General features: G+C 44.6%; 3 protein-coding genes across 14 annotated transcripts in view; 2 read left to right on the top strand and 1 right to left on the bottom strand.

Annotated features, from left to right (window-relative positions):
• The first annotated feature begins 648 nt into the window (after positions 1-648).
• Positions 649-11,934, top strand: LOC136019652 (A-kinase anchor protein 17B-like). Of its 10 annotated transcripts, none has more exons than XM_065690069.1 (8): positions 651-763; positions 1,693-1,790; positions 2,493-2,616; positions 2,687-2,770; positions 5,460-5,579; positions 7,072-7,308; positions 8,135-9,641; positions 10,195-11,934. In XM_065690069.1, exons 6-8 carry the CDS (start codon positions 7,219-7,221, stop codon positions 10,329-10,331), a joined length of 1,734 nt encoding a protein of 577 aa, XP_065546141.1. In that variant the 5' UTR covers positions 651-763; positions 1,693-1,790; positions 2,493-2,616; positions 2,687-2,770; positions 5,460-5,579; positions 7,072-7,218; the 3' UTR covers positions 10,332-11,934. The 10 variants fall into 10 exon arrangements, 8 of the variants coding, with proteins under 8 accessions (XP_065546141.1, XP_065546140.1, XP_065546139.1 ...); XM_065690068.1 differs by lacking the exon at positions 2,493-2,616 and adding an exon at positions 1,244-1,361; XM_065690067.1 differs by lacking the exon at positions 2,493-2,616.
• Positions 11,935-13,801: 1,867 nt separating this feature from the next.
• Positions 13,802-20,273, bottom strand: PGRMC1 (progesterone receptor membrane component 1). Its single transcript, XM_065690074.1, has 3 exons — positions 19,863-20,273; positions 17,795-17,950; positions 13,802-15,696 (listed from the first exon to the last, which is right to left on the bottom strand). Exons 1-3 carry the CDS (start codon positions 20,185-20,187, stop codon positions 15,596-15,598), a joined length of 582 nt encoding a protein of 193 aa, XP_065546146.1. The 5' UTR covers positions 20,188-20,273; the 3' UTR covers positions 13,802-15,595.
• A 130-nt stretch (positions 20,274-20,403) lies between these two features.
• The window catches only part of KIAA1210 (KIAA1210 ortholog), a 60,746-nt gene continuing 55,934 nt past the window's right edge, over positions 20,404-25,215 (top strand). Inside the window, exons 1-2 of one of the 3 annotated variants that reach the window (XM_065690061.1) lie at positions 20,404-20,505; positions 23,278-23,593. The gene's annotated coding sequence lies outside the window, so the exon portion shown is untranslated. Of the gene's footprint in view, positions 20,506-21,237; positions 21,306-23,277; positions 23,594-23,908; positions 23,997-25,215 lie in introns of those variants that run through there. The other 2 variants (XM_065690062.1, XM_065690059.1) reach the window with 2 other exon arrangements.

Genomic DNA, 25,215 nt, shown 5'->3' with positions numbered 1-25,215 from the left:
GTTTCTGAAGTAAAGAAGGAGTGCAAAGTGTGGATGGTACCTTCTGCAGCGTGCTGGTGAGGCACTGACACCTGGAGAGCTGCTGCGCTCCAGGGAGCTGAGTGCCGTACAACCAAGAGACAGATGCGCTGCATTTCCACTGCTTAAACACAGGCTAAACCAGAGAAAAGCTGAAATTAATCCTCACGCACATATTCCTCATATGAAGTAGCGGTGGATGAGCTACCGTTATTACCAGACAAATTAAAACATGGTATCACGTCGGCCCCCTGTAACTAGGCCTTCACCCTGCCTGAACGAGGCAACTGCTGAGGAGGTAACTGGGGGTTTCTTTACACAACACACCGTGACCACAGGCCAAAGGTACCTGGCAGCAGGCAGGCCCCAGCCAAAGGCGGGCATGCAGGACAGGCCCGGGCCCTTCGGGGCGAAGAGCAGGGCCGGAAGCCGCTGCCCCCTCCTGCGGCTCGCCTTGCCCCGCTCTGTGACCCGTCAGGAACACGTGAAACGCGCACCGCGCACCCCCGCCCCGCACCGCCGCCCCCTCCCCGCGCTCAGAAATGGCCCCCACGGCGGCAGCGCCCCCCGAGGCCGGGGGCGAGGCGAGCAGCCGGGCCCGGCCCAGCGCCGGGCGGCGGGAGGAGAGGGCGCTGCCGGGCCGCGCCCCAGGGGCGGGCCCGTCTCCGGGCCCGGCGTGCGCCGCGCTCCGCCCCGGGGTGGCGGCGGGAAGAGCTGCCGGTGGCCGGTAGCGGCGGCTGGAGGGGTAAGGGAGCCGGGCCGCGGCGGCCTGCGGGAGTGGGGCGTTGCTCGGCGGAGGGCGCCCGCCGCTGCTGCAGGCGCCCGTGGGCTCGGTGCCCCCCTCCTGCGGGGGAAGCAGCCGCGGCAGGAGGGTGCTCGGGGCGCCGGGAGCGGTCCCTGTGGGGAAGGGGCCGCGGTGGCAGCGCTGCCGCTCCGCTCCGAGCCGGGCGGGCCAAGCCCGCGGCCGCCGGGGCTCCAGCGGTTCCCGGCAGCATCCCGAGCCCGCGGCCCTGCCGTGCCCCCCTCTGGCTGCCGGGGCGGCGTTGGGAGGAGCCTCAGCCCCTTCCTGGGCCGCGGGCCCCTGCGCCCTTGGGTTCCCGGCCGGGTGGCGGGGGTCTGGTGCTGGAGCTCGGGCCTTTTCCCCCCGAGCGGGGGGAACGCGGCCTTTCGGCGGCGGCGTCCATTGAGATGGGGTTGGCTTGCGTTTTCTTTATCCCCACCTCAGAACGCAGCGTGAAGCAGCGGCGTGAGGAGCGTTTGCTTTAAAACGTCCCTTTATTGTGATATTTGCGTGAACAGCAGCACTTCGGATCTCCTCTCCTGTTCACTTAATTTTGCACAGAGTAAGCTGAATAAATTAGTGCTGTCTCTTGAAAAATCTGTTTAAAACTCTTGTTGCAACTTCTCCAAGTGACTCTTTCTGTAAACGCTTTTTCCCCTGTGTGGAAAGCTCTTTGTGATGCTGTGGATCAGCACATAACACTTGCCACATTGCTGCTTGCTTGTAGGTGCTTTTGCGTACCCGCCTCTGTGGAATTAAAGTATTTCCTCTGCTTCAAGCTCTCGTTTGGCTCTGCTGGTGGAGCTGCTCAGGGCTGTGCTGTGTATGAGGGCAGGGAAACAACTGCCCAAGAAGTAACTGGGTTAAATGAGATTTATTTGTGTTTTCTCCAGGCTAGATCTCTTCCCTGACCTGGCTGATGGTGTGGGCTCAGAAACAGTTGTGATGGCCCAGGGCCTGGTAGGAGTGACCAGAGGGGGAACTGGGGATGGTAAGAGCTGTTTCAGCTGGTGGTACTGTGAGCAGGTGTGAGGGGCACCTTTGGATCCAGTTATTCTCACTGCTTGCATTTTGCTCGTAGGGGCTATATGGTTTTTTTTTCAGTTTAGATATTGCCAGGCTGTTATTGCTTCCTCAGAGTGTAATTTTGTTTTGCACTAGTCACTTGTGTGACATGTTTTAGGGTGTTCTAAGTAATTCAGTCAATGTGGAAAGAATCATGCAGCTATTCAGAAAAACCATTTTAGGTTTATCCTCGTGGTTTTCTTTAAGCCCACTAAAGGGTTATTGTACATTAGCAGCAGCTTGGGTTGTAGGGATGTTTAAATGGTGATCGAAAGTAGCCTTAAGAGTCAATTTGCTGTGTACGGTGCTGACCAAATTAGTACTGTGTGTGCATTTGGGGTTGTTTTGCCTTGGAGAGTGTTAAAATATTACAACAAAAATTACTTGGCTGCTGAAGAAATGGCTCTCAGTGAAGGAGGGGACTGTGAGTTGGCTCTCAAAGAGCTCAAGCTGTATATTTTATGTAAGAAAGGTGACAGAGGCAGCTGGATTATAACATGTAAGAGGAATACATACACATGCGTACACCCCAAACCTGTAAAATCACCTAGATGTTAAAAGGATGTGAATCTAGTAGAGGAAGGCTTATGAAGAAATAGTATCTGAAAGTTGCTTCCCTTTCAAACAGCAAATGAGTAAGGAGTGGAACAAACTGCCTATGGCGAGTGGCAGGTTCATATTGTGCCTTCAACCAGAGCCAGGTTCCTTCCTGGAAGAGATACTTCAGTCCAGTACAGCTAGCGCAGGCCAGAGTAAGTGATCTGATGGCCTGTTGTGGTCGTGATCAGCTTGAATCTGTTCTAAAATACTGTATTATTTTAGGCCCGTGAGACATAGGAAGTTACTGGGTTTCACAGGAATTCCTCAGCAGAGCTGGGAATTGATCCCAGATCTGTGGAGTCCCAGGTCAGTACCTTGATTCCCCTTTATCCATTGAAGTGATACCCTTTTTTTGGTTTGTTTGTTTTTTTTTTTTTTGAGTGTGTATCAGGGTTATCAGAGCAGATGATCACAGAAAAAGGCATGCAGGTGGCATGGTACAATTCAGCCTGCAGTTAGCATAGTAAACCCTAGTGCAAGGGCAAGTGTGTCCTGATGTTATAACCGTGGCAGAATAGCTAAAAGGAAATAATAATTTGGTAAAGGGGTTGAATGTCAAGTTCCTGGTGGTTTGTCAGTTGGAACAGCTAACACTAAAGTAAACAGCTTATTGGTATGTCAGGATTGATTCCAAAAGGCCATGCTGCTGAGCAGCCACCCAGTGGATCAGCCAGTGAATAATTCTGTGTTTTGTACACAGTTATGTGATGAGAAATGCATTTCTGATGCTTGAAGAGCTCCTGGCTGTGAAAAAGAGTAGGGAGGAGCAAAGATAATAGTCTGCACTGACAAAGCACTGTAGCTTACTTGGCAATATGAAGAGACTTTTGGGCTTACTTTTACGTGATTTCTTGCAGTTGTAGGAAAACGGTTGCAGCCATGGTGGTATAAGGGTATAAGTGAACAAAGATTTGCAAGGGCAGGGTGATATCTATTGTTCTGATAGAAGATGTAATTGCAAAACAGAACAAACTTTTGGGTGGGTACACCAGCTGTGGGTTTCAGCATCAGTATCCAGGATGTTTTAACATGCTGCACCTCAAATCTTAGTGTGACTGAAAAAGTGTAGTTGATACATTACAGATAGCTTTAGGAAGCTCTTTACCTTAATGCACGGTGGGCAGGAAGGGCTCTAGAGACTACTCATTCTTCCAGTTTTGTAATCAGTACTTTGGGTGTAATTGCTTTGCTTATGTGAGATACTGAAGATGCATCTGTCTACATACATGGCTGTCTTCAGAAATTAATCCGGAGATGCTCAGCCTTTCCTGACAAAGTTGTGGTTAATTCTGAGTGAATTTGGCAACAGTTCTTTAACAGGGACGATTGAGTGCGGCAGTCTGTGCTGTACACTGTTGCTTCCAGAGATTACTGTTTTGTTTTTCTTCTTTCTTTTTAATTACACTAGCTTTTCCTTCAGTGTGTAAGTGTTGGGTATTTTTTTCCTTTATCATTCTGAATAAAGTGTAGTCACCCTCTTTTACCAGACAGCTTCTTCCACTGCACGTGTCTTCCCATGCAGATTCCTATATTGAAGGCAAACAGGTATTTTTAAGTAATGGCAGCATAGTTTATAACCTGTGACAACCACCTAATGACTTTTTCCATGTTGCTTCAGAGGAAGCTTTAATATGGCAGTCCTGAAGTTCTCTATGTATATGTATCTTCTTTTTTTTCTTTTTTGGTTTAGTCTATTGCTTATGTTAAAATGGTGTCTAAAAAGAAAGAAAATTACAACATATGGACAGCATTAAAATATACTAACCTTTATTAGCAACTAGCTGCTGAGATTTTGTGGAAGAAACTGGTGCAGATGGTGGTTTGCCAGCTTCTGCTCTTTTTAACTTGAAGTAAGGCCTGAGAAGTCTTTGCTAACAGGAGAAGCTGCTCTGTAAAGTTTTTAGATGCTTAAGCATGTGAGGGGAAAAAAACTGTTAACTATATTATCCTGTCTGTACTGGGTATAGGATTACTGATATATTCATGTACCTGAACTTCAGTCCTTTAATCAAAAAAGAGCATTTTACTGTTTCGATTTGCTGAAAAATTGGTGTGGGTAAGCTTAAAGTTGTAAATATTTTAATGTGGTTGGCATTGAAATTGGGAGATGATCTCTGCAGCTGGTGAAGGCTCCTGGACAGATCCTTGGCTTCTTATTGTTTAACATGAAGTGGGTGCAGCAGCTGCCCTAATTTATGTGGTTCTTAGCTAGTAAGAGGTACCCTTTCTTTTCTCTGTACCTTTTTGCTTGAGTATGTTGAGAGATGAATACATTTAAGTGCTATGCATAGCCTGGAATTACAAGAGAAAAGTTGCAATCTGGAAGCTTGATTTCAGCACCTAATAGTTTACCTCCGTAAGTACTTACTAGAGTGGACCCTGGTTTGCTATTTTTTCACAGCAGGTAATTTCTAAACTGTGACCCGAAAATGTTACCCTCTATGCTGGAAATAACACTTCATATTACCTATTTTTTCAGTGTGAACACACCTTGATAGAGTTTGCCTGTTTTCTTTTCGTGTGGTCACAACTGGGCATTTGAAGCCGGTTAAATACAGTACACATCAACAGAATTTAGCAATTTTTAAGAAAGAAAGCAAGGATTTGATCCAAAAGATATTGCTGTAAGAGTTGGTGAACTAGTTTTGGCAGAACTGTCTGAGTCCTGCAGATAGGAATGCTCTGCTGAACATACTGAACTTTGAGTCCCCTGAAGAGCATGCCAGGAGCATGTTAGGTATGATGTCAGATTGTGAGCCACTCATGTCACAGCATGAGGAGACATTTGGAAGCAGGGTGTTTGAGTTCGATTGCCAATTCAGTGTCCACTTCAGAAGAGGTGTTCTGGTATGCCAGGGTGGAGAGAGGTATTCTCATGAATAGTAGTATTTTGGTAGCCAGCTGGGGTGTCTCATTTCCTCAGCAGGTTTTCTGTGTTTGTATAAACACATGGCAAACTGGACTGCTAAGTCTGATTCTGCTTTTTCTGTGACAGGTGACTTTTGGTACCAGACATTTTAGTGAAGGAGCCATAAGAAAGAGAAGCCTGGAAAAACTAAAGCTGCAAGAACAGGAGCACGTTCGGAAAAGGGGGGAAAAGAGACGGGGTTGAAAGGTGAGAGTGTATTTTTAGAGACTGTCCCATTTTCTTGAGATTTGTTACACTGCCTTATGCCAAGTAAAATCCAGGAGTGGCCACTGTGAAAGAACAGGCTTTGAGGAAACAGGAGTTGGAGAACTTGAAGTGATACTATACAGTTTTTAATTGTGTTCCTGTTGGAAACAAAAGCATTATGATGATTGTGTGTGTAAGGCATCAGATGGAGGGGTCTGGGTTATAAGAAAGGTTGGACTAGGGACACCCTGAGGTACCTTTCGGTTTGGGTTGTTCGTGATTCTGTGGGTCTGGAGTGAGATCAGAGGGCTTTTGCTCTCGAGTTGCCCTGAGGCATGATTGCTGAAGATTCTGCATGTGGGCTGTTTGTATTGCTCTATGCTACAACGTCACAAATGAATGTCTTTATGCCCTGAAGAGAAATGAGCATGATGTACATTTCTAGGTGCCTCCCAGCTGACTGGAAGGTCCAAACTTCCAAAAAATACTTTTAAACACTTTATTGTGTGAACACTTTTTTCTTTGAGTTTTCTGTAGCATGTTGATTGTTTGGTAGATCTTCTTCCTGTAGGGTAAAGTTTCCAGACAGTAGTGACAGCTTGTCATGATTTAACCCCGGCTGGCAACTAAGCCCTGCAACAGCCGCTGGCTTCTTCCCTTCACAGTGTGGTGGGGGAGACAATCAGAAGGGCAAAAAAGTGAGAAAATCCTGCTTGAGATAAAGGCAGTTTAATGAGTACAGCAAAAGCTGCACTCAAGCAAAGCCAGACAAGGAATTCATTCAGCACTTCCCATGGTCAGACAGGTGTTCAGCCATCCCCAGGATCCATCCCCAGCAGGGCTCTATCACACATAACAGTGACTTGGGAAGACAAACGCCATCACTGCCAATGTCCCGCATTCTTCCTTCTCCCCCAGCTTCCCATGCCGAGCACGATGCCACATGGTCTGGGACATCCCTGGGTCAGTCAGGGTCAGCTGTCCCACTGTGTCCCCCCCCAGGTCCTGGTGCAGCCCCAGCCTCCTCGCTGGTGGGGTCAGGTGAGGAGCAGGAAAGGCCTTGACTCAGTGTAAGTGCTGCTCAGCAGTAATGGACATGTAATGTCTCTTAAATGGGACCCTCATGTTAATCTGTAGGGGGGATTTGTTAATTTAAGAACTGCATTCAGATGATTAATCTCTAGGTGTGTCCTTGGAGACAAAAGTTGTTGTGACTCTTGTCCTGGCAATGCTTATAAAGAAAACTGTAGAATACAAACCGTTTGAAGAGGCAAAGAACTTTCTAAAAGCGTGCTCATTTGGATGCATGTCATCTATGTGCCATGTTTTTTTAAGCATGTTAATTTAACAAACAAGATCCCTTATTAGCCACATGTGGATTCTTGGTGACTGGTTGCTTATTATTAGCACTTCAAACACCTGCATCCAATCCCCGGGACTCAAATTGTAAACCAAGTGTCATCTAAATTGTCCCATATTGATAATTACCTAGAAAAACACGTGGTGATGAAAAGAAGTTCGAGAGAGGAAAAAGAAAGCTAAGCTCAAGAGGAGAGAAGAGAGGCAGATAGATGGAGATGAGAAACATCCCCCAAAGCAGCAGAAGGCACCAGCTGAAGAACAGCAGTGGCCAGAGAATATGCCTGAATGGGAAGAAAGGAAATCCCTGCTAGCTCAGAGAAGAGTGGAGGCTGTCAGACTGCTTACAGTGCTGTTAAGCCATGTGAAAGTAAGATTATTTTAAAACATATTTTAAATTTTGAAGGATATTTATTAAAGCTTGAATTATTCACTAGACATTTGATGTCTTGATGCTGATATGAATGCCTTGGGACTGACTGAACACTCAGAAGGCTTGAGGGCTGAGTTTTGTGACAATCTGCTCTCAGTCTTCCCCTGAGAGCAAAGGTAGTGCATTTCCACCCAGAAACATTGCTTTTGATGCTTGTTCCAGGTCTTGTCATTACTCAAGAAAAATAGGTCTGGAAGGGCTATATCAGCTCTGTCAGATGCAGCATTGCAAACAAGTTGTTTCGGGGTGGGGATGCAAATGATAGTATCTCTGTTGTTTTGGTCTCGGTTCTGCAACTGACACAATTAAAGTTATGCAGATTACACCAGCTGCATTTCTCAAAGACTTTCTTTTGTGGCCAACACTAAGCTGTCAGTTTTATTTCAGTTTGATTCAGGTAATGTCTTGAGAAAGTCAGCAGAGGAATGATAAAAATGTGTTTTGCACACAGATTCATGTTTGAAGGATTATTTTAGTGCTCTGGGCTACAAGTTTTCAGTGAAAACAGGTGTTTTAATTTCTCAGGGCTGCTAACATGGCTTTGTCTTCATTATTGGCAAAGAAAAATTTGCTTGCAGCTTTTAACAAGTGTATGTTTTCCTCAATTCTTAAAGATTTCTGAAAGTTTGTGATTTACTAAGAGTTGAAGTCAGAGGCTACCCTTGCCATTCTGCATGAGTCTAGGGCCCCATAACATCTGACATTGGCCTTCTTAATGGTGAAGGTGATGTGTAAATAAACTTCTATTTTCTTGGTTTCGCAGTTGGCAAGTCAAAAAGTGGATCCTTCATGGGGCGTAAGGAAGGACGATTCCTTCTCTGAAACAGCATTAACAGACATACATCAGGAACTGATTAACTCTCATTATCATACGCACAAAGAGTTGAAACATAAGGAGGAGTTTAAGTGCCCGCTAACCCTAAAAGGTAGCAGCTTATGTAGCGAGGAAGGAGATGTGAGTAACTTCCATGCATCTACTTGTCATATAGTCAGGACGATTTTAAATGACCCCTCTCCAGCCCCGCGTTCTGACGGACAGCCTGGCAGAGATGCGTGCAACTCCTTTGGCTGTGGATCTTTGCTGATTACGGTTACGCAAGACCGCAGGGTCATCCAGCCTCTCGATGGAAGGGACTGCCCAGCACTGAATGTAGCTCACACACAGACAGTGTCTGATGAAGACTCTTGCAAAAAGCAAAAGGTTTATGAGACTGATGAGTTCATCCATTATTTACTAAACTACTATCGGACTCCGCACTATGCACGTGTTTGCTTAGAGCCAAAAAACACTGCGCACAAGTCCTGGTGGAAGAGAGTGGTATCTGGTGGTGGTAGTGCTTTTGACATCAGCTTGAGTAACAAACATGGTCAGCACTTCAGAGAAGTGAGTCCTGTACAAAACCTCAACAAGAGAAATTGTAGTAGTGGTGATAATGGTAGACTGGTGGTCGCTGTTGGGGAGCTTGACTCAACGGACACAGTGTTAGAAAACAAGGCCTGTGGGGGGAGGCTTGCGAAAGAGTTGCAAGTGCAGAGGAATGACTTGCTCACTGTTGATAACTTACCCTATGCTGAACTGAATCATTCTTTGGATTGCACTACTGTTACTCATGATAAGGAATTCAAACAAGAAGGTGGTAGCGATGAAGGTACTGTACCATACAAAACATGTAGATCTGCTTGCAAATTAAAGGATTTGTTGGAAGAGATCAGTGATTCTGACTACTTTAGAGAGGCAAGTAGCAGCTCAGTGAAGAGAACAGAAAGAAGGTGTGAAGAAATTTACAGCAATTGCAATAGAGGGTGCTTACCTGCAAGAGCTGGGGAAAGCAAATTGCTGGTTTACCTTAAAAATGTGACTCTGGAAGGTCAAGAGAAGGAAAGCAGCAAATGTAGCTTCTGTTCTAATTCTGTCCATCAGGGCCCGGTAAGGCAGTGTGAACATAAGCTTAAGAAGTCATGCAAGAGGTCTAGTAGTAAGTTAAGGCACGAAGGACAGAAAAGCAAGAGACAGTCGAGGGAAGAGGAGAGGAATGCTCGCAAAATGAAGAAAAAGAGAAAAAAGCTTTCTTCTAATCTTTTATCTGATGAATGTGGCTTTTCAGAGACGGACAGTTGTGTGCAGCTGGAGTCGCTCAGAAAGATACAAGGAAAATGTAAGAAAATGTTGCACAAAAAAGTGAAATTCAAGACCCTTCACACCACCTTGGCAGCACCAGATGTTACCCCTTGTGATGGCTCACTACTCCAGGAGACCCTCCAGAGGAGAGGTGAGAAAGAGGGACACCAGAACTAAGGTGCCTGAATGTGACTGGTCTCTGGCAGGTGAGGTAACCTGCCACAGTTCTTACAGTGGTGACTGGTGGTTTTAAAAAGCATTAGGAAGTATAAACGTGGCATAAAAAAAGAGTGCAACTTCTCTCCAGCTAAAACACTACACATAGGTGTAGTTGAAGAGCAGCATTCAGCTCATTAATAGGATAGCAAAGTGTCTGTCATGGGCAGATGAGTGGTTCTGGTGCTAATAACAACATGCATGCTAAGAGCTCAACATGCTTTAGACAGCTAAAAACATTTTTGGGCAGCTCAATATGTGGTACATCTGGGTGGGAATTACTGTCTAAAGTTATTGACTTTCTATATAGGTAGTCATCTGATGTTCATGCAGGATTGCTACATTTCTGGCTATTGTTACAGCCCTTTCACAATTTACTGTGCTTTCAGTTCATTGGCAGATACTTTACAGCTCTCTCCCCATACCCTTTCTCTCACCAACCTCTGACAAACTATTTTCAAGTAACTTTTCCATATACTTATCTACAGGAGATGAGAGGAGATTAATCTTGAGGAAAGAGATGGATGCAGATGTCAGAGGATGCCCTCTATTTCCTCTTGAGATAATTCAGACAGACCCCTGCTCAGATACTTTCTGTGGAGCAGAGCCCAGAAGAGGATGCTGAAAGCTACTATGTAACAGCTCTTAAGTTCTTATATACAAGTGGGAGAAGAAAGCCCTTTGATTAAAAAGGTACATGAAATAGTGGGGGGGTTGTTGCTTAGGTGATTTCTTTGGTTAGAATATCTAACTGGTGTAGTGAGTCACAAAACAAGAACCTGTGTTTGCCTTTTGGGTAACAGGACCAGAACTTTCCCTAGGGCAAGACAAACTTTCATGGACCAGTTGCTAAGAATTTGAAAGGATACAGATTGAGATCTCGAGTTGTTAAACTCTGATTAAATGTAGGGAACCATGTAAATATGAAGTTACAGTATTTCGTAATAAGGAGGAAAATCCATAGCTATATAAATCTAGAGCAAGCATATGAAGTGCCTCCTCAATCAGATTGTTAAAATGATGGGACTGGACGGTGTGGGTGACATTTATTCTCAATTGTGGAAAATAATAGATCCCATAAACCCACCCTGGAAAAATGCTTGTTTTCTATTCAGAATTCTAGAGGTGCTTCTGCAAGTTTGCTGGTCCCTGGGAGGTACCCAAGTTTCATGACATTTTGAAGGCACACTCAGTAAGATTGCTGTTTAGTACGACTTTGCTTACAAATAATTTCAGAGGAATTGTGAAATGTTGACAGACTTGTGCTGCATGTGGGTAAAAATGTGAAAACGCAATCTAGGGCCTTGAGTTATATCTGTATTTATTCAGCTGGCTATGTTTAGAAGACAGACACTATTGCTTTTGGACAAAGTCTCTTAGCAAGACCAATTCTAAGTTAAATACACTGATTATTTCAGCTTTCATTTTACTATGCTTTATTTATTACATGTCAGTATACTAAGTTAATGTGAAAATGTTGCCTTCATTACCTAGAATCTTACCCGTGTTTGTAACTTCTGCTCTAATAAATAGTAATAATAACAAATATATTGTAATTGTTCGTGGTAGTTAGGTTTCCCCCAGTGTTCAGTACTGGTGATTCCCACAGGCTTCTAAAGCTTCTCTGTTCACATGTTCAGATGTTGAGTGCCTTTTCAGGGTCATGAATGACAAACGGTTGCTACTCAAAGTACTGTTAATCTATTACTTTTATCTAAAAAGATGTTATTTTCTTGACAGAAATATTTTGACTATTTTGGAGAACATTTATGCTCCTCTGAAGTCTCCTTTTTCATATTTTATACAGTTATAATGAAGACCAACTATTGTATATTGAGTGTGTACAATGCTGCAGTTGCACTGGTGTGACATAACCAAGGGTGGTTTTTCTCTATGCAATACCTGTGGAGTAAAGATGACAAAACTCCCCCGTCAGTCTATAAGCAGTTCTGTATCCATGGCTCCCTATTCCCATGAGCCAGACCTTTCCATTACGTGTGAGGAAGTACTTCTTTCTGTTAGGCTGGGCAGCCTAACCGATTTCATTGGGTGTAAATTCCCAGTGCTTTATCAACATGTTGTCACAATATTCAACAACAAATACACCAGTTCTGTAGTTGCTTCTGGCATTCACGTATATTGACTGAAACTGATAAAGCAAATCATCTCTCCAAGTTCTCATTCCTTGTAAAACTTTCATTGTAAATAAACTACATGTGCATTTTGAAGTGTGAGACACCATTGTAATCTTCCTAGTGAAACAGAACTTTTGTTTCCTATTTGCTTACAGGTAGAGTTATTTAGAGCCTGTTTTCAGGTGGTTTACTATTAATTCCTTACATTTCTTATCAACATACTTCATTTGAGCCACATCATTTCATATGCTGGACTGTTCAGTATAATTTAATTATCCTGAAGGCTAATCTTTTAAGATACATATAACAGCTTTAAAACTGTTGGAATGTATAGCTTTGTAGCTTAAATTTCAATTGTTATAGGAATGTCTTATCACAATGTTTATTCAGTTGGAATGTTTAATAGGCATAAAGATGCATTAAAAGCAGACTTTGTATAGTTCAGCAGTAGAAATGTGAAACATTGCTGGCATGATTTGACACCTTTCAGTTTGAGCCTGGTGCTGTTGTACTGAGCTGGTGTTTCAAGAGGTTGGGGTTTTGATGGAAACACTGTTTACTCTGAGATGTACGAAGTAGTGCACTAAGACTGTGGATCCTGCAATCAAACCTAACCTCTATACAGACTAATGAAAATACTTCCTTATGGATCTAGTGAGAATGAAAGTATTCTCAAGGGAGCTGTTTGAAGTGAGCTTTGTTATTGGAAACACACGGCCTGTTCGCTGTACCTTCTGCTGGATGCTGAAGTCACAGTCCTACAGGCTGGTTTTAAAGTAGAAATACACAATGCTCATTATTCTATCAATCCATCTGCTTGAAATACAAGAATGCAGCAATGATGAGACAAAGCCCTTAATCCAGATATTCCCGGCAATGAATAAAAATGCCTCACCTTTTGTAAAACCTCTTACATAACTCTCAAACATTCATTACTGAGCTGCTTTTTGTTTAGCTGAAACAGCATGAAGTAAGAGCCAGTAAGGATGATTAAGAGCAGGTAGAGTCCAGATAAAAGAATATCTGAATTTTACAAAGCAGTTGACAGTATGACAGAACTGGTTGGACATGAGATGATGCTCGGTTGTTCTGACTTGCCCTAGAGCTCCTCAAGTACGGCCTTGTGGCACTTGGGTAACAGATGTTCAGACGCTTTGGTGACAGTCTCTGCTCTTAGTTGGTCATCTTGTCCTGCTTGGTTAATGATGTACAGCCTGATAAGCTACCTGGCACAGGTCTTTCTGCTTAGTCATTGCAGCTGGTCACTGCTGAGGGAAGGGATCAAGTTGCAAAGAACAAAGAGCAAAAGGGAAGCTAAAACCCAGCCCTTGTCTCCAGCACACTAGAAGAAAATTGTGAGTCACGCTGCTTTTGTGACTCACTTTTTCCCCTTTCATAACAAATTCTCTTTGTTTTCTCTGAAAAATTATTGGTCTTACCAAAGTGTAAGATTTCCTTCCCAAGAGGCACAGATGCTTAACATTAAGCTTTGTCTTGTGTTACTGCTCTTCTGTGTAGTTCTTATTTATTACTGTTGTTCTTTGTGATGCATCATGTTGTAATGTAAAGATTAATACTTCAAATAGCATTCAGTTCCTTGGGATATGGTATGGGCTAACTTAAAGAGTCAGATGGTTGGGTCTGCTGAAGGGTAGATTATAGCCTAGCCTAGCTGCATTATGACAGCCTTCCAACGCTCAAGCTTTTGCACAGCGTTAACAATGACTTGGGTCTTTTTATACCTAACTCTGTTTCTGTAACAGCAAAGCACGTTATACAACATAAACACAGTCTATACTTAATGTTCTGGTAAAAATTACAGAGCCATGTTTACCGGCATTCAGTTAGAATATATGTGTTGGATAATGTAAGACACTGGAGAAAGACAAAAAAACCTTGAAACATTGGGGGAGGATTAAGTATCACATTCAGTTGCAGTAAATAAAAACAAACGCCGCCATTATGCAAGAGTATTTTATTTCCTGCCTTAAATAAAAGCACATTACTGATCTGAGGTAAACCGTTAGTCATTTGCAAGGAGTATAAATGTCTCTAAAGTAAAATCTCAACACAAGGGTCATGGCAAGATTTACATTAGTCTCTAGACCTCCCCTGGGTAGTTCATACAAGTACCACTTTACGCAAGCCGTCTGGCTCAAATGACAGCACTGTTCAGTTGGAGGCCCAGTGTAACCCACAGAAAATGCCATGGCAGTGTTAGGACTAAGGGAAAGTTGTTTGCTCTCACCACAGATGGTCTTAGGCACTTTAGCATGTTGTGTCAACTCGTTTATGAAAGCTGCTGTTGTGCAATGCACTCTACTTCCAAACAATTTTGCCTAGTTTACACCTTCCCACTCAGGACTCGGTTTATCATTTTGGTCATGCTGTGAAACTGAAACAGCCTGGCCAGACAGCTGACCCAGAGAAACTAAAGAGGGAGAACTACCCCAGACAGGTACCTAAGCAGAAGCACCTGGACAAGAAACACATGAATGGTCAGTTTTGCACCTGATGATGATGATGAAGCATGTTTACATCTTCCCTTGGTCAAATCCATTTACCCAGCCCGCTCAGGGAGGAGACTAGGTTAGATAGTTGGAACAAACCTAGTAATTAAGCATAGATGTGAGCTAAGAGAGCAAGTAGGTTTAAAGCAATTCAAAGGTCAGGTCCTGCAGGTACAGCATTGCAGGAGATTGCGCTGTTTCTTTTAATGGCAACGTTCCACAGCAGCAAAGGCCTCAATGCTGGAACAGCTTATACCATGTTGTTTTATTTTGTACAGGAAACTTGTATGTTGAACAGTAACATTTTTCTGCTGGTTAAAGCTGCATGTACAAGGGCACTTGTTAATAACACCATACCAGCAAGTTGCCTTTTTTAGGCTTAGGAATCAATTGCAGCTTATCTTCCCTGTTTAAAACCATTTCATTAAAATTCACAGAAGAATTTTAGCAAGAGGAAAAATAAATTAATAGTCCAGTTGAGTCACACTTCATGATGTTCCTGGGTTTTAGTGATTTCTAGTTACACCTGGTACCTTAAAACTTCCTAACACTTCAGATGTGCTTTAAAAGTGAGCATTAATCCATGCATCATTATGCATGACTGAATATATCAAGTATTCATCAGTATTAATTTTTTAAGTATCTAGAAGTGATTTAACGTCTCAAGCATTCTTACCTTTTTTAAAAGCAGTTTCTTCTGTAAGCCTCTGTGTAACTCCTTAAAAGCCAAAGTATCTTACATAATATTGAATTACATTGCACAACAAACGAGCATGATGCTTCACGGACAAAAAAAATAGTCTTTTTTTCTAAAGGAATTACAATCCAAGACCCAGATCCCACAGAACTAATGTGAAACGAGTTAGCGGAATTTGTGTTGCATATGTGAAGTTACTCTCATGCTTGTGCCTGCAGTGCTAGGTTCTGAATTAAAATCTGGATTTCAGCTTACTCTGTGCTAAATGGTGATAGAGGAAAAACAGGAGTAGTCCTTTATTGCCAAAATTTACTTTATCAACAGACAGTTTTGTGCATACTTCAGATATGCAGGTTTAAAGGAAAACAAATCTTAGACCTTTAGTGGTTTACCACTGAATTTGAAAAGAAAACCTTTGAATAGAAGCAACTCAGTGTAACTCTGGACCTTTTGTAGGCATTGCTGCTGTTGCAACTTATAAAAAGAACTGGAATGTTACAAATGATCCTTTACAATTCAAAACCAAGATTGTTCCTCGCTGCACTTTCTAGTCTTTCTTCGCATCGTTGGAATCTTTCTCTTCTTCGTCAGAGTAGACAGTGGGTTCCTCCCCCTCCTTCAGCAGCTTACCAACATGGTGATACTTAACTGGGGAAGAAAAAAAAAGAACACAAGTCATTATTCTGCCCTGAACTTGGGAGTTTTTTAACTCCTGTGCCTGATTCCTGAATTGACAGAATGCCTATATTATAATAAATGAGTCTTGGTGACTTGTTCCAAACACTGGGGGAAGCAAAAAAGCCAAAATCAACTACCTGAACTACTATTAATGTTGTAGTTAGTGTAAGAAACTCAAAAAGTGAGTGTGTTCTCCTATTGCTTAAGCCAAAAGACACGTATAAAATGAAGGTCTAATCCAGCTAAAGAAACAGAATCCTGGATTAGGTTATTTCTCTTGCCAGAGCCAAAGCCATTTTTTCAACCAGTGGCATTGTTAAAATATTTAGGTTTTGTATTATACACAGAGGCAGATACATGTGTGCACACATGTACACAACTTTCAAGGGCTTTTATTCTGTGTAATGCATGTTGAAAATACCCAACAGGTCAGAAGATAGATCCTTTCTCCCAGAGATAAACACAGATCTATTATCCGATTATGCAGCTAAGCCTCTGTCTTACTTTATATCTCTTTCTGAACATGTAAAAATGCTAAGATCATATACATGTAAGAACTGAGAGCTATGCTATGTTGCTCACCTGTCAACTTCAACAAAGCAAAAGATGCCTCTGGCTACAGGTATTTCAGACTAGTGTTGTTGTTATAATTAGTAGGAATTTAAAGCAATTAATTGCCAAATTTACTAGAAACATAGTAATAAAAAGTACAGTTTGCTGTCAGTCCTGATGCCCAACTCTTGAAAAGGTAGATTTAAACATTAGTTGAGGTCAGGTATTTGGTAGCACAGTTCTACAACATGCTTGTTAGCACAATAAAACAGCCATTCAGTGTGGCATGATTAACAGTCTTCATTAAGACACGAAGAGTGCCAAAATAGTAGGGGCACATCAGGTCAGGACTGAGAGATTCTGAAGGCATTATGTAGAGGAAAGCTGCATTCTAGCTAGTGACAGTAAATCTTTAATACCAGACTTAAAATAACATTTGATTTCCACTATACTGCTTTCTGTATATGCAATTTCCATTACGTATACATATAAACATTCATCAAGAAGAAAAACTGATGTTTAGTTTTTGTCTTATCTCAGTAGGAATAATCCCTTTGGTGCTCACTTGCTTAAAAGGCAGCATGAGATACGGAGGAATAATTTTCATCAACAAGATACACAATATGAGAAAAGAAAATGATGGTACAAGTGGGCATGCCCCGGTACAAGGGTCAGCACAGCAACTTCCACAAAACTGTGGTCTGAAATTCTTTTTGAGCAGCCAGTTGAGGCACACAACACAGAACAGCTGGAATCACCTTTTTAAAACTTTTAATACTAAGTATAGAAATACAAGGCAAGTATGAAAGTGAATTTCTTCTGTTAATTTGAGAACAGACATCTCAAGTGTGCAAGCTGCCTTTTTTCCTCTGCCACTCTGTCCATCACTAATACAATAATGACCAGACTGCCTGCAAGCACAGATCTGCTCTTCCCTGATCACCTTCTGGGGGAGAAGGTCAGCTGGATACAGTTGTCTGTGAATCTGATAAAGCTACCACAAAGCCATGCAGAGTCACTTATTTAGAGTAAAAAAAGTTATATCAAGAGCACAAAGGCAAAAAAAGCCTAGTTTAAAGTCTTCAAAACTGAAAAAGAAATCCAAGAAGTAATAATTCAAATGTTTACTCTTATTTCTGAGAAGCTTCATTTCTCAGAGCATTAAATCCAATCCTCTCTATAAATGGGGCCTTAACTGTATCAAAAACATGCTCTTAATTTGCAATTCCTGTCAACTTTTTGTGTTGTCTTATAGATCTTGCCTATGATGGAATGCTTCTGTCTCTCCCAGTGTTCTGTAAGGAGCCAGAGGGAGGAAGAACACAGAAGGAAAACATGGCATTTCTCTTAATTCTTTTGAATAATGGTAATTCCAGTAATACTTAGCAAACTGAGGTATTAACTCAAAGGAAGTTTCCAGACTGATGCTTCCAGCTGGTAACAGCCTTTTACCCATTGCTTCCTTTATTACACGCTAGTTAGTTACTTCTTTGTAAACTGGTTTAAAATTGCTTACAAGTGAATTGTGACTCCCAGTCCCTCAAGGTCTCTTGCTGTGTAGCATTGAGATCAGAGAGGTCATCATAGTCATCTCTCAGAGCCTCCTTATCCAGGCAGAAAGTGGCGAGACCTCGGGATGCATCTCTTCCAGCAAAAATCCCATACGGGCCCTCTTTAAAACAGAAACAGAAGCAGCATTATTAGAGAGGTAATAGATGCTGTGTGACCATGAAACAGAGTCCCCAGACTCAAACAGATGATGAGCTCCTACCCTGACCTGTGGGTCAGATATGCCTCAATTTTCTGACATGTTTTAAAGTTTTATTCTACTTGGTAATGAAGGAAAACAGAGGAAGATGACAAGAAACAAAACCATGGTAAGAGATACTGAGTTTGCTGAAACATCAGGACAATGAGCCACAGAATGGTGTGTGGCACATACAAACAAGGTAACAATAAGTATACAAATTAGGAAGTACAGCCTCAGAAGGAAGAACAGAGGAAGATTTGTAAAGTCTGAGGTGAAATGGAAGTTTTCTAAGAGATGCACCTGACTTAAAGAGCTGAAAGGATGACTTGACAGAAAATATGGGAGATGATAGAAATTATCAACTTGGAACACCTATTAAAACTTTCAAAATGCAAGATGAACTCAAATGACCAAAACATGCAACTCGCAGTAAATCGGAGATATCAAGGCAGACTTTGGCTAAACTTCATTAAAGATTAACTTGCTTGCATGACAAGCTGAAAATTGAGGTATCACATGTTGCAACTAGACATTGAAAGTTCTTTGCCAGGGAGCTTAAAGAAGTTAACTCGGGTTACTGTAGAGAGCATGACATCTCCCACACCTCCCAGAGCGAGCTTTTTCCCAAACTCATCAGAAGACTTTTACTGCTTTATTAAAATGAAAACCAAATTGGGCAGACGCTGCGATGAACCATTCAGCAATTATCAAACTGCAGGCAGCTTTTATTGTTGTCAAAGAAGGTGGCATCCAAAGCATGGTCCTTAAGCGGTTTTTAATTTGCACAGATACAAAACAGCACATGTAACTCAGCCTGACTGCTGCAGAATGCAAAGTTACAGTCAAGCACCACTCAGTGACAGTCTCCAGGTCTGGACCAAAAGTAATAATCTCATCATGCTTCCAAATACGAGACTCCTGCACTATTCTTCTTGTCTCTGAGTAGTCCTGGCAGCTCACTAGAGCAGCTACCAGCTCTGGACAGCTCAGGAGTGGTTATGCCAGACAGGTCCTGGTACAAGTTAGCAAGTCCCAGTGAGACTTTTGAACATGAGGCCTCCGTTACAAATAAAACCCCATGTCCTAGTGGAGGTGATAAAACTGTCCCCCGGGTGCATATAGTACAGCCACCTCATCGCTAGCTGCTCTGCGAGCCCTTGCATAGCTTACTCAATCTTTGCACGTTTCAACCGCCTGCACTCCTGATAAGAAGCTGGTTTAATCTAAATTGCTGAGTATTTAGTATAAATATTGTGCAAAAGAGCGATGTCCACTAAAAGTTGGAATGTAAACACTGAGAAAACACTGCTTCTGCTGCCCTGCATCAGGCAAAGGCACCCGAGAGTGATGAAGGCACCCAACCCAACAGCGGCACAACCCACCCTGGGAAAATAAAGAGAATCATGAACAGCCGTGGGCTGGCAAAGCCGCCGCTTCCACAGCTGCGGGGCCCGGCTCCGGAACCTGGCAACAACAGTAATCCTGCCCTCCGCCCCACCGGGCAGGCAGGCAGGCAGCCCTCCCAGCGCCGCTGTTGCGCGATCCTGGCACACGCCGAGCTGCGCACGCCCTTCCCAGCTGCCAGGAAGGGATCCCTTCCCGATCTGCTATCGTGAGCAGGGCCGGGAGGCGGGCAGCTTCGCCCAGCGCTCACCCCGCAGGGCAGGCGGCGGGGCAGGCATTAGCGCGGAGCCCGCTGCTCCCCGAGCCGCAGCCCCGGGCCCGGCCCTGCCTGCGGGGCCTGAGCGGCGGCCGCGCCGCCGAGGCCCCCCGTGATCCCTCCGTGCACAAAGAGCCGCGGGCTCCCGGGCTGGGCCCGCCCCGCCGCCCTCACCGGGCCCGTAGAACTTCCTGCCGCGGGTCACGTCGAAGACTTTGCCGTTGATGGCCATGAGGATGCGGGGGTCGCGCACCCCGTCGTAGAGCCGCAGCTGCTCCAGCGTGAAGTCTCGGCGCTTCATCTTGGGCAGCGGCGGCGGGTCCGCCTCGCCCGCCTGCGCCGCGGGCTGCTCGCCCCGCAGGATCCGGTAGAGCAGGAAGAGGCAGAGGCTCAGCAGGGTCAGGTTGAGCGGGGAGCTCACGATCTCCAGCAGCAGGCCGCCCCCCTCGGCCGCCGCCGCCGCCTCCTCGCCGGCCACCGCCAGTTCCTCGCGGGCCATCGCGCTCGCCTGCGTCCCGGCACGGCGGGCTCCGACTCGCGGCGCGGCGGCGGGGAGGGAGGAGCAGCAGCCGGCCCGCTGAGGGCAGGAGCAGGGCGGTGCTGGGGACGGGTTGAGGCGTGGCTGCCGCCTTCAGTGTGAGGGGCTCGGCGCCGCATGGTTCCTGGCGCGGCTCCGGCACTAGGTGGTGGTGTGCGGCCGGCGATGGCGAGCGCTGCTCGAGGAGCCCGCGGCCCGGCGGGGGACGCCGCGCAGCTGAGGCGAGGACGGCTCCGCGGGGGGCGCCGCCGGCCGCCATTCGTTGCGCGGCGGCAGCAGGTCAGCTCGGGGCGGGCAGGGCAGGGCAGGGCGCGGCGGTGGCCGCTCCGTGCCGCATGGTCTGACAGGAATTGTGGTCGAAACAACCTCGGAGTTGCGTTAGCCGAGTGCCGGAGCCGGTGCTGGCCTGCTGGGACCCAGCCGGCCCCTCTCCGCGCTCGATCCCTCTGTGCGAGCCGTTCCTTTCCTGACGGAACGGTGTTCGGTGTGATCGTGCCGAACTCAAAGTGGGACAGAAGGGAGGAAATCGCCAGAGTCCTGGGGTTTCCCCATTCAGGTTCGTACTCCCTGTACCCCAAAGCCACAGAAGCAGCGAGCACAAGGCACTGTTATAACATGAAGGAGTGTCCAGTTGTGGACTTCTCTGTTCAGGCTTCCATTCAGTGGAAATTTTGGTGAAGTAAAACTTAGGATGAAGGAAGTATTAACTTGATGTATCTACTGAATATGGTGTTTACATGGAGCAACCTTAGTGCTGAGTACAGCTAAGTGCTACTGGTGTTGCCTACTCCTTGGTATCAGGTGTGAGAAGGCAGAAGTGATGTTTTGGGTCAGAGTAGTTGTCTCTGCAAATTCTGTCCTTGCCATCCCTCAGAACCCACACCAGCGTCCAGTCAGAGTATCACCAATTCCTCCACACAAGCGAGTAGCATCGCTTGGGGTGCACATGTAGCAGAAATGCAGCGTTCCAGCCTTGAACTTGCAGTGTAGCTTGGCAGGTGGTTCATATCCCTGCTTCAGTGGATGAAAGCTGCTTTTACTGAACCTGTCACTGGGACATTTAGTTAAATAAAATCGAAGTAAGTGAGTTTAATTTCTAACTCTCAGTGTTAGGAAGCTTTTAAGTCAGTCAGCCACTGGGGCTACTGATTAGAAGTTTTGCCTTTTGGGATACACTCAAGACCTCTCAGTGCTAAAGTACTTAAACATGTTGGTTCTTGCAAGATAGGGTGTTTGGATCCACCTGCTGTTTGATTTGATAAGCTGGTTGTCTTACTGATCTGCACTTGGACCTTGATCTGTCCTTCCATGGTATACACTGACTTTTACTTCTACCTGCTGCGTAACTTGGATATCTCATTGTTTCGTTGCCCTGGTGACTAAGATATGTATCTTGTAATAAAGTAGGTCTGTGTTTTAGTCCTGTTTAGGGTAGCAGATAAATCTCTGAAACTTTAGAAGTACTCCATCTAGGAGATTTATTACCTGCATGACAGTTAATTCTGCTCAGTGTAGACACGAGTTACACTTCGTTGTGTTGATATCACATGTTAGAGGAATAGGTATAGAAAAAACAGAAATTTGAAAGGACTTTTTTCTTTCTTTTTTTATAATGCATTTTGTTCAAGAGAGAAATAAAAAACTACCAACAGACTCCAGAACAACCCCAACCCTGAATGTGACCATGAACCAGACCCCAAAGGGAGGGTAAAAGCAGCTCTGTTTATGCCTTGTGTCCTAGAGAGGTCATCCAAGAACAGTTCATTCTTAGATAAGAAAGGGCCAGGAAATATTGCCAAGATTAATGGAATCTCCAGTTGTCTGCCCACAAGCACTGGTACTGCAAGTTACAGTCGCTCAACTTCAATATTATTTTATTTTTTTTTTTACCTTGCAGCATATAAAAAATATTCAGACACATCAGAATGCAGCTTTCTTAAGAGAAAATAAAACCAGATATTTATAAATAAATGGGGATAAATCGAACGATGGTAAATCAGTCTGAATGATCTAAATTCATGAACCCAACGTTATACATTTCTTGCTAGCGAGTTTACTTGGCAATTCCTTCCAAGAGAACTGAGGCTGTACTCAGAATGGAGTTGGCCCCAATTCTGGTTAAATACCACAGGCATTAGCTATGGTCCCAGACAGGTTTTCCTTTCCATTCAGTAGACAACAATAGTTTCCTCCTTGAAACCATTCTGTTAACAACGTCTATAAGATGAGTTGATAAAGCAGTTCCAATATGCTCCCTTCTTATTAATTGAAAAAAACATTTGAGCTCAGAGAACTTTCATATCCTTGCAAATAAGAATAGTTAAGTTTCAAAATATTCCTCCTTGTGTTTTTGATAAACAGCATCTGCTAGGAAATGGATCAAAATTATCTGTACTACACCTCAGCATTCTTCTTACTGCTTTATTTCCACTTTGGAACTTGTCTGCTAGTTTTAATGAATCTTTTAGAGCATATTTAATGCTTCTAAACAAAGTGTGCTTTGCCCACATTCCCCATGACCTTGGCTGCATACATGGGGACTGCACTGTTGCCAAGTCGGTTTGGTCCTTGCATTCTTTCATTGTTCCTTTGGAAGACCTCCACAGGAATTCTTTTCTCTAAGTTACCTGACTGACAATTTTAATTCATCTAGTCATCAGATAAAAAGCATAGACCATCTTTCTGCTGGACCCTTTCTTTAGGTTTTACTTCCATCTCCATCACATTTCTGTTTATTTTTCAGTTGCATCTTTTGACTTTCTAGCTGTGCTAAGTGTGAGAAGAAAGAACTTTGCAATGTGAAGATGACACCGTGCCAAAGGCAATCAAGATCCTGTCATTCCTGGAGATAAATGTGTAAACATCTGCAGCATAAAACAGCTCCAGATGGGAATTTTTACCAAGTGTTAGAAAATGTGTCAGTGCAGGGGTTGGAAAGGCAGAGGCCGCTCATGCTGGAGAATTGCTTTTCCCAGAAACATACTTATGTGAGTTTGCAACTAAAATCTTCCCCCCCAGCCTCATCTTCCCCTTTGCTTACTTGTCTTCTAGGCTGCCAGGACTACGGGTTTTGATCCAGTGATGCCAAAAAGGACTGACAGTCGTTGTGACAAAGCTTGCTTTGCCAGTGCATACAGCAGCTACACTAGGAAGTTTTGGAGATGTCTTAACTACAGATGAAAATCTGGGTGTGAATTCTCAGTATGGGCTCTGGTTTTGAAAGGCAGCAGATGTCAGAACCAATCTGGACAAGCTGTAGATACTTCTGGAAGAGGCAAAGAAAAAAAGAAAACATAAGTCTTCCTGTGGTTCTTGCAATGTGACAGTCTCAGTATCCCTGGAAAGCATGCTGGTTGACGCTGGAAGAGTAAGTAAAATCCCTGGCTTCCTGAAAATAACTTGGGTTTGCTTACAGGTCTGAGGAGCCAGGAGGGGTTTATGTACCAAATAACTGGTGACACGAAGGAATCTTGGTGCATTTACAGACTGAGCCAACTCAGTAGCCCTGTTAGAGTAGGAGATGTGATCTCTGCTCCGTTGGTGTCCATTGCACGTACCCTTGTGCTTCACAAGGACCAGCTTTTACTTACAGCCCCTTCCCCGGCGGTGCCCGTGCGGCCCCGTTCGCCCGCTCCCCCCCAACCCTGCCTGGTGCGCGGGAGGTGGGGCCTGCTACCTGGTGCGCGAGACCCGGTGCCCGGGGCGCGCTCTGGGCGGGGCCGCCCGTGGCGGCGGGTGCGGAGCCTCGCTGGGCGCTCGGGCGGCGGCCGGTGAGTGGCGGGGTCGGGCAAGGACGGACACGGTGACGGGGCGCGGCTCCGTGCCCGCCGGCGGCGGCGGGAGGGAGGGAGGGCTCCTGCCCGGTGCTCCCGCCCTGCCTTGCCTCTCGGAGCGGGGCCGCGGCGGCGAGAGCCGGGGTTTGGCGGCCGTGGGATAGCGCTGACGGGCGTTTCGTGGCGTACGCGAGCGGCGTGAGCTTTCGGTGATGCTCCCTTTGTTCACATGCTCTATTCAGCGGCTGCTGGCCGAGGTCTCCTTACTGCTCCTGCGAGTGTGGGGTCTGTCGGGGATCCTTAACTCACAGCCGTGCGGTCTGTCAGTGACAGGTCTCTGCAGTGTGTGCCCTGGAACAATGTTATAACCGATGTTGGTTAGCTGGAGTAGTCACGGTTATTAATACGAGCTGGACTTTGTTTTGTCTCTTGCATCGTTAGTGGAGTTGCTGGCTGTGTCCCAGGTGCAGGGTCTTAAGGCTGGTGTTGGGGTCTGGAGTGTCCATGCGATCTCAGAGCACATATGCGATAGAGACGTTAGAGAAGTAGTAGGGTCTTGCAAAGGGAGCAGATCTGATCCGTAACCTGTAGTGGAATGAAGACACCCACTGTGTCGTTTCTTTCACGATTATTTTCTGATAAACTCCATAGTTTAAGAGCTTGGTCTTACAAACAACTGTATGCAGGGGTAAAGCCTTAAGCACGTAATGACTTGATGAATTTCCTGTTGTAATTATCCTTTGTGCAAGTAGGAGTGGCTCATGTGAGGTCAAGTTCTTTCATCAAGGTAAAAAGCTGCAGGCAGGGTATGAGCACAGAATATCCTACAGAATGTCACTGTAAATCTTTTACACTTTGTGTTGTCCTAGTATTTGGAGGAAACTGGAGGAGGTTACAGGTAACTTGAAGTATACTGTCAGGAACATTCAAAAGGGAAAGGCAGGTTTGGTGACATTGTCTTTTACAGCTTCATGAATGTGAGTTCTCGATTTCTTTTTCTGTCACACAAAATAATAAATAATAATTAGGACTCCAGTACCTTTGCAGGTACATTATAAGATGAGAAATGCAAATATATATTTATCTTGCTGTTATAAAACAAATACAATGAAAAATTAATCCAGTGATTTCATGGGTATGGAATCACTTTTTGCACTCTTTGGTTGATCAGTTGTTTATAGTCTGGTCTTCTTGCTATATAATGTATGGACCAGTA

The sequence above is a fragment of the Lathamus discolor genome, chromosome 9 (genome assembly GCF_037157495.1).
Source record: "Lathamus discolor isolate bLatDis1 chromosome 9, bLatDis1.hap1, whole genome shotgun sequence".
Lineage (NCBI taxonomy): Eukaryota > Metazoa > Chordata > Aves > Psittaciformes > Psittacidae > Lathamus > Lathamus discolor.
This window is presented reverse-complemented; position numbering and strand designations above follow the sequence as displayed.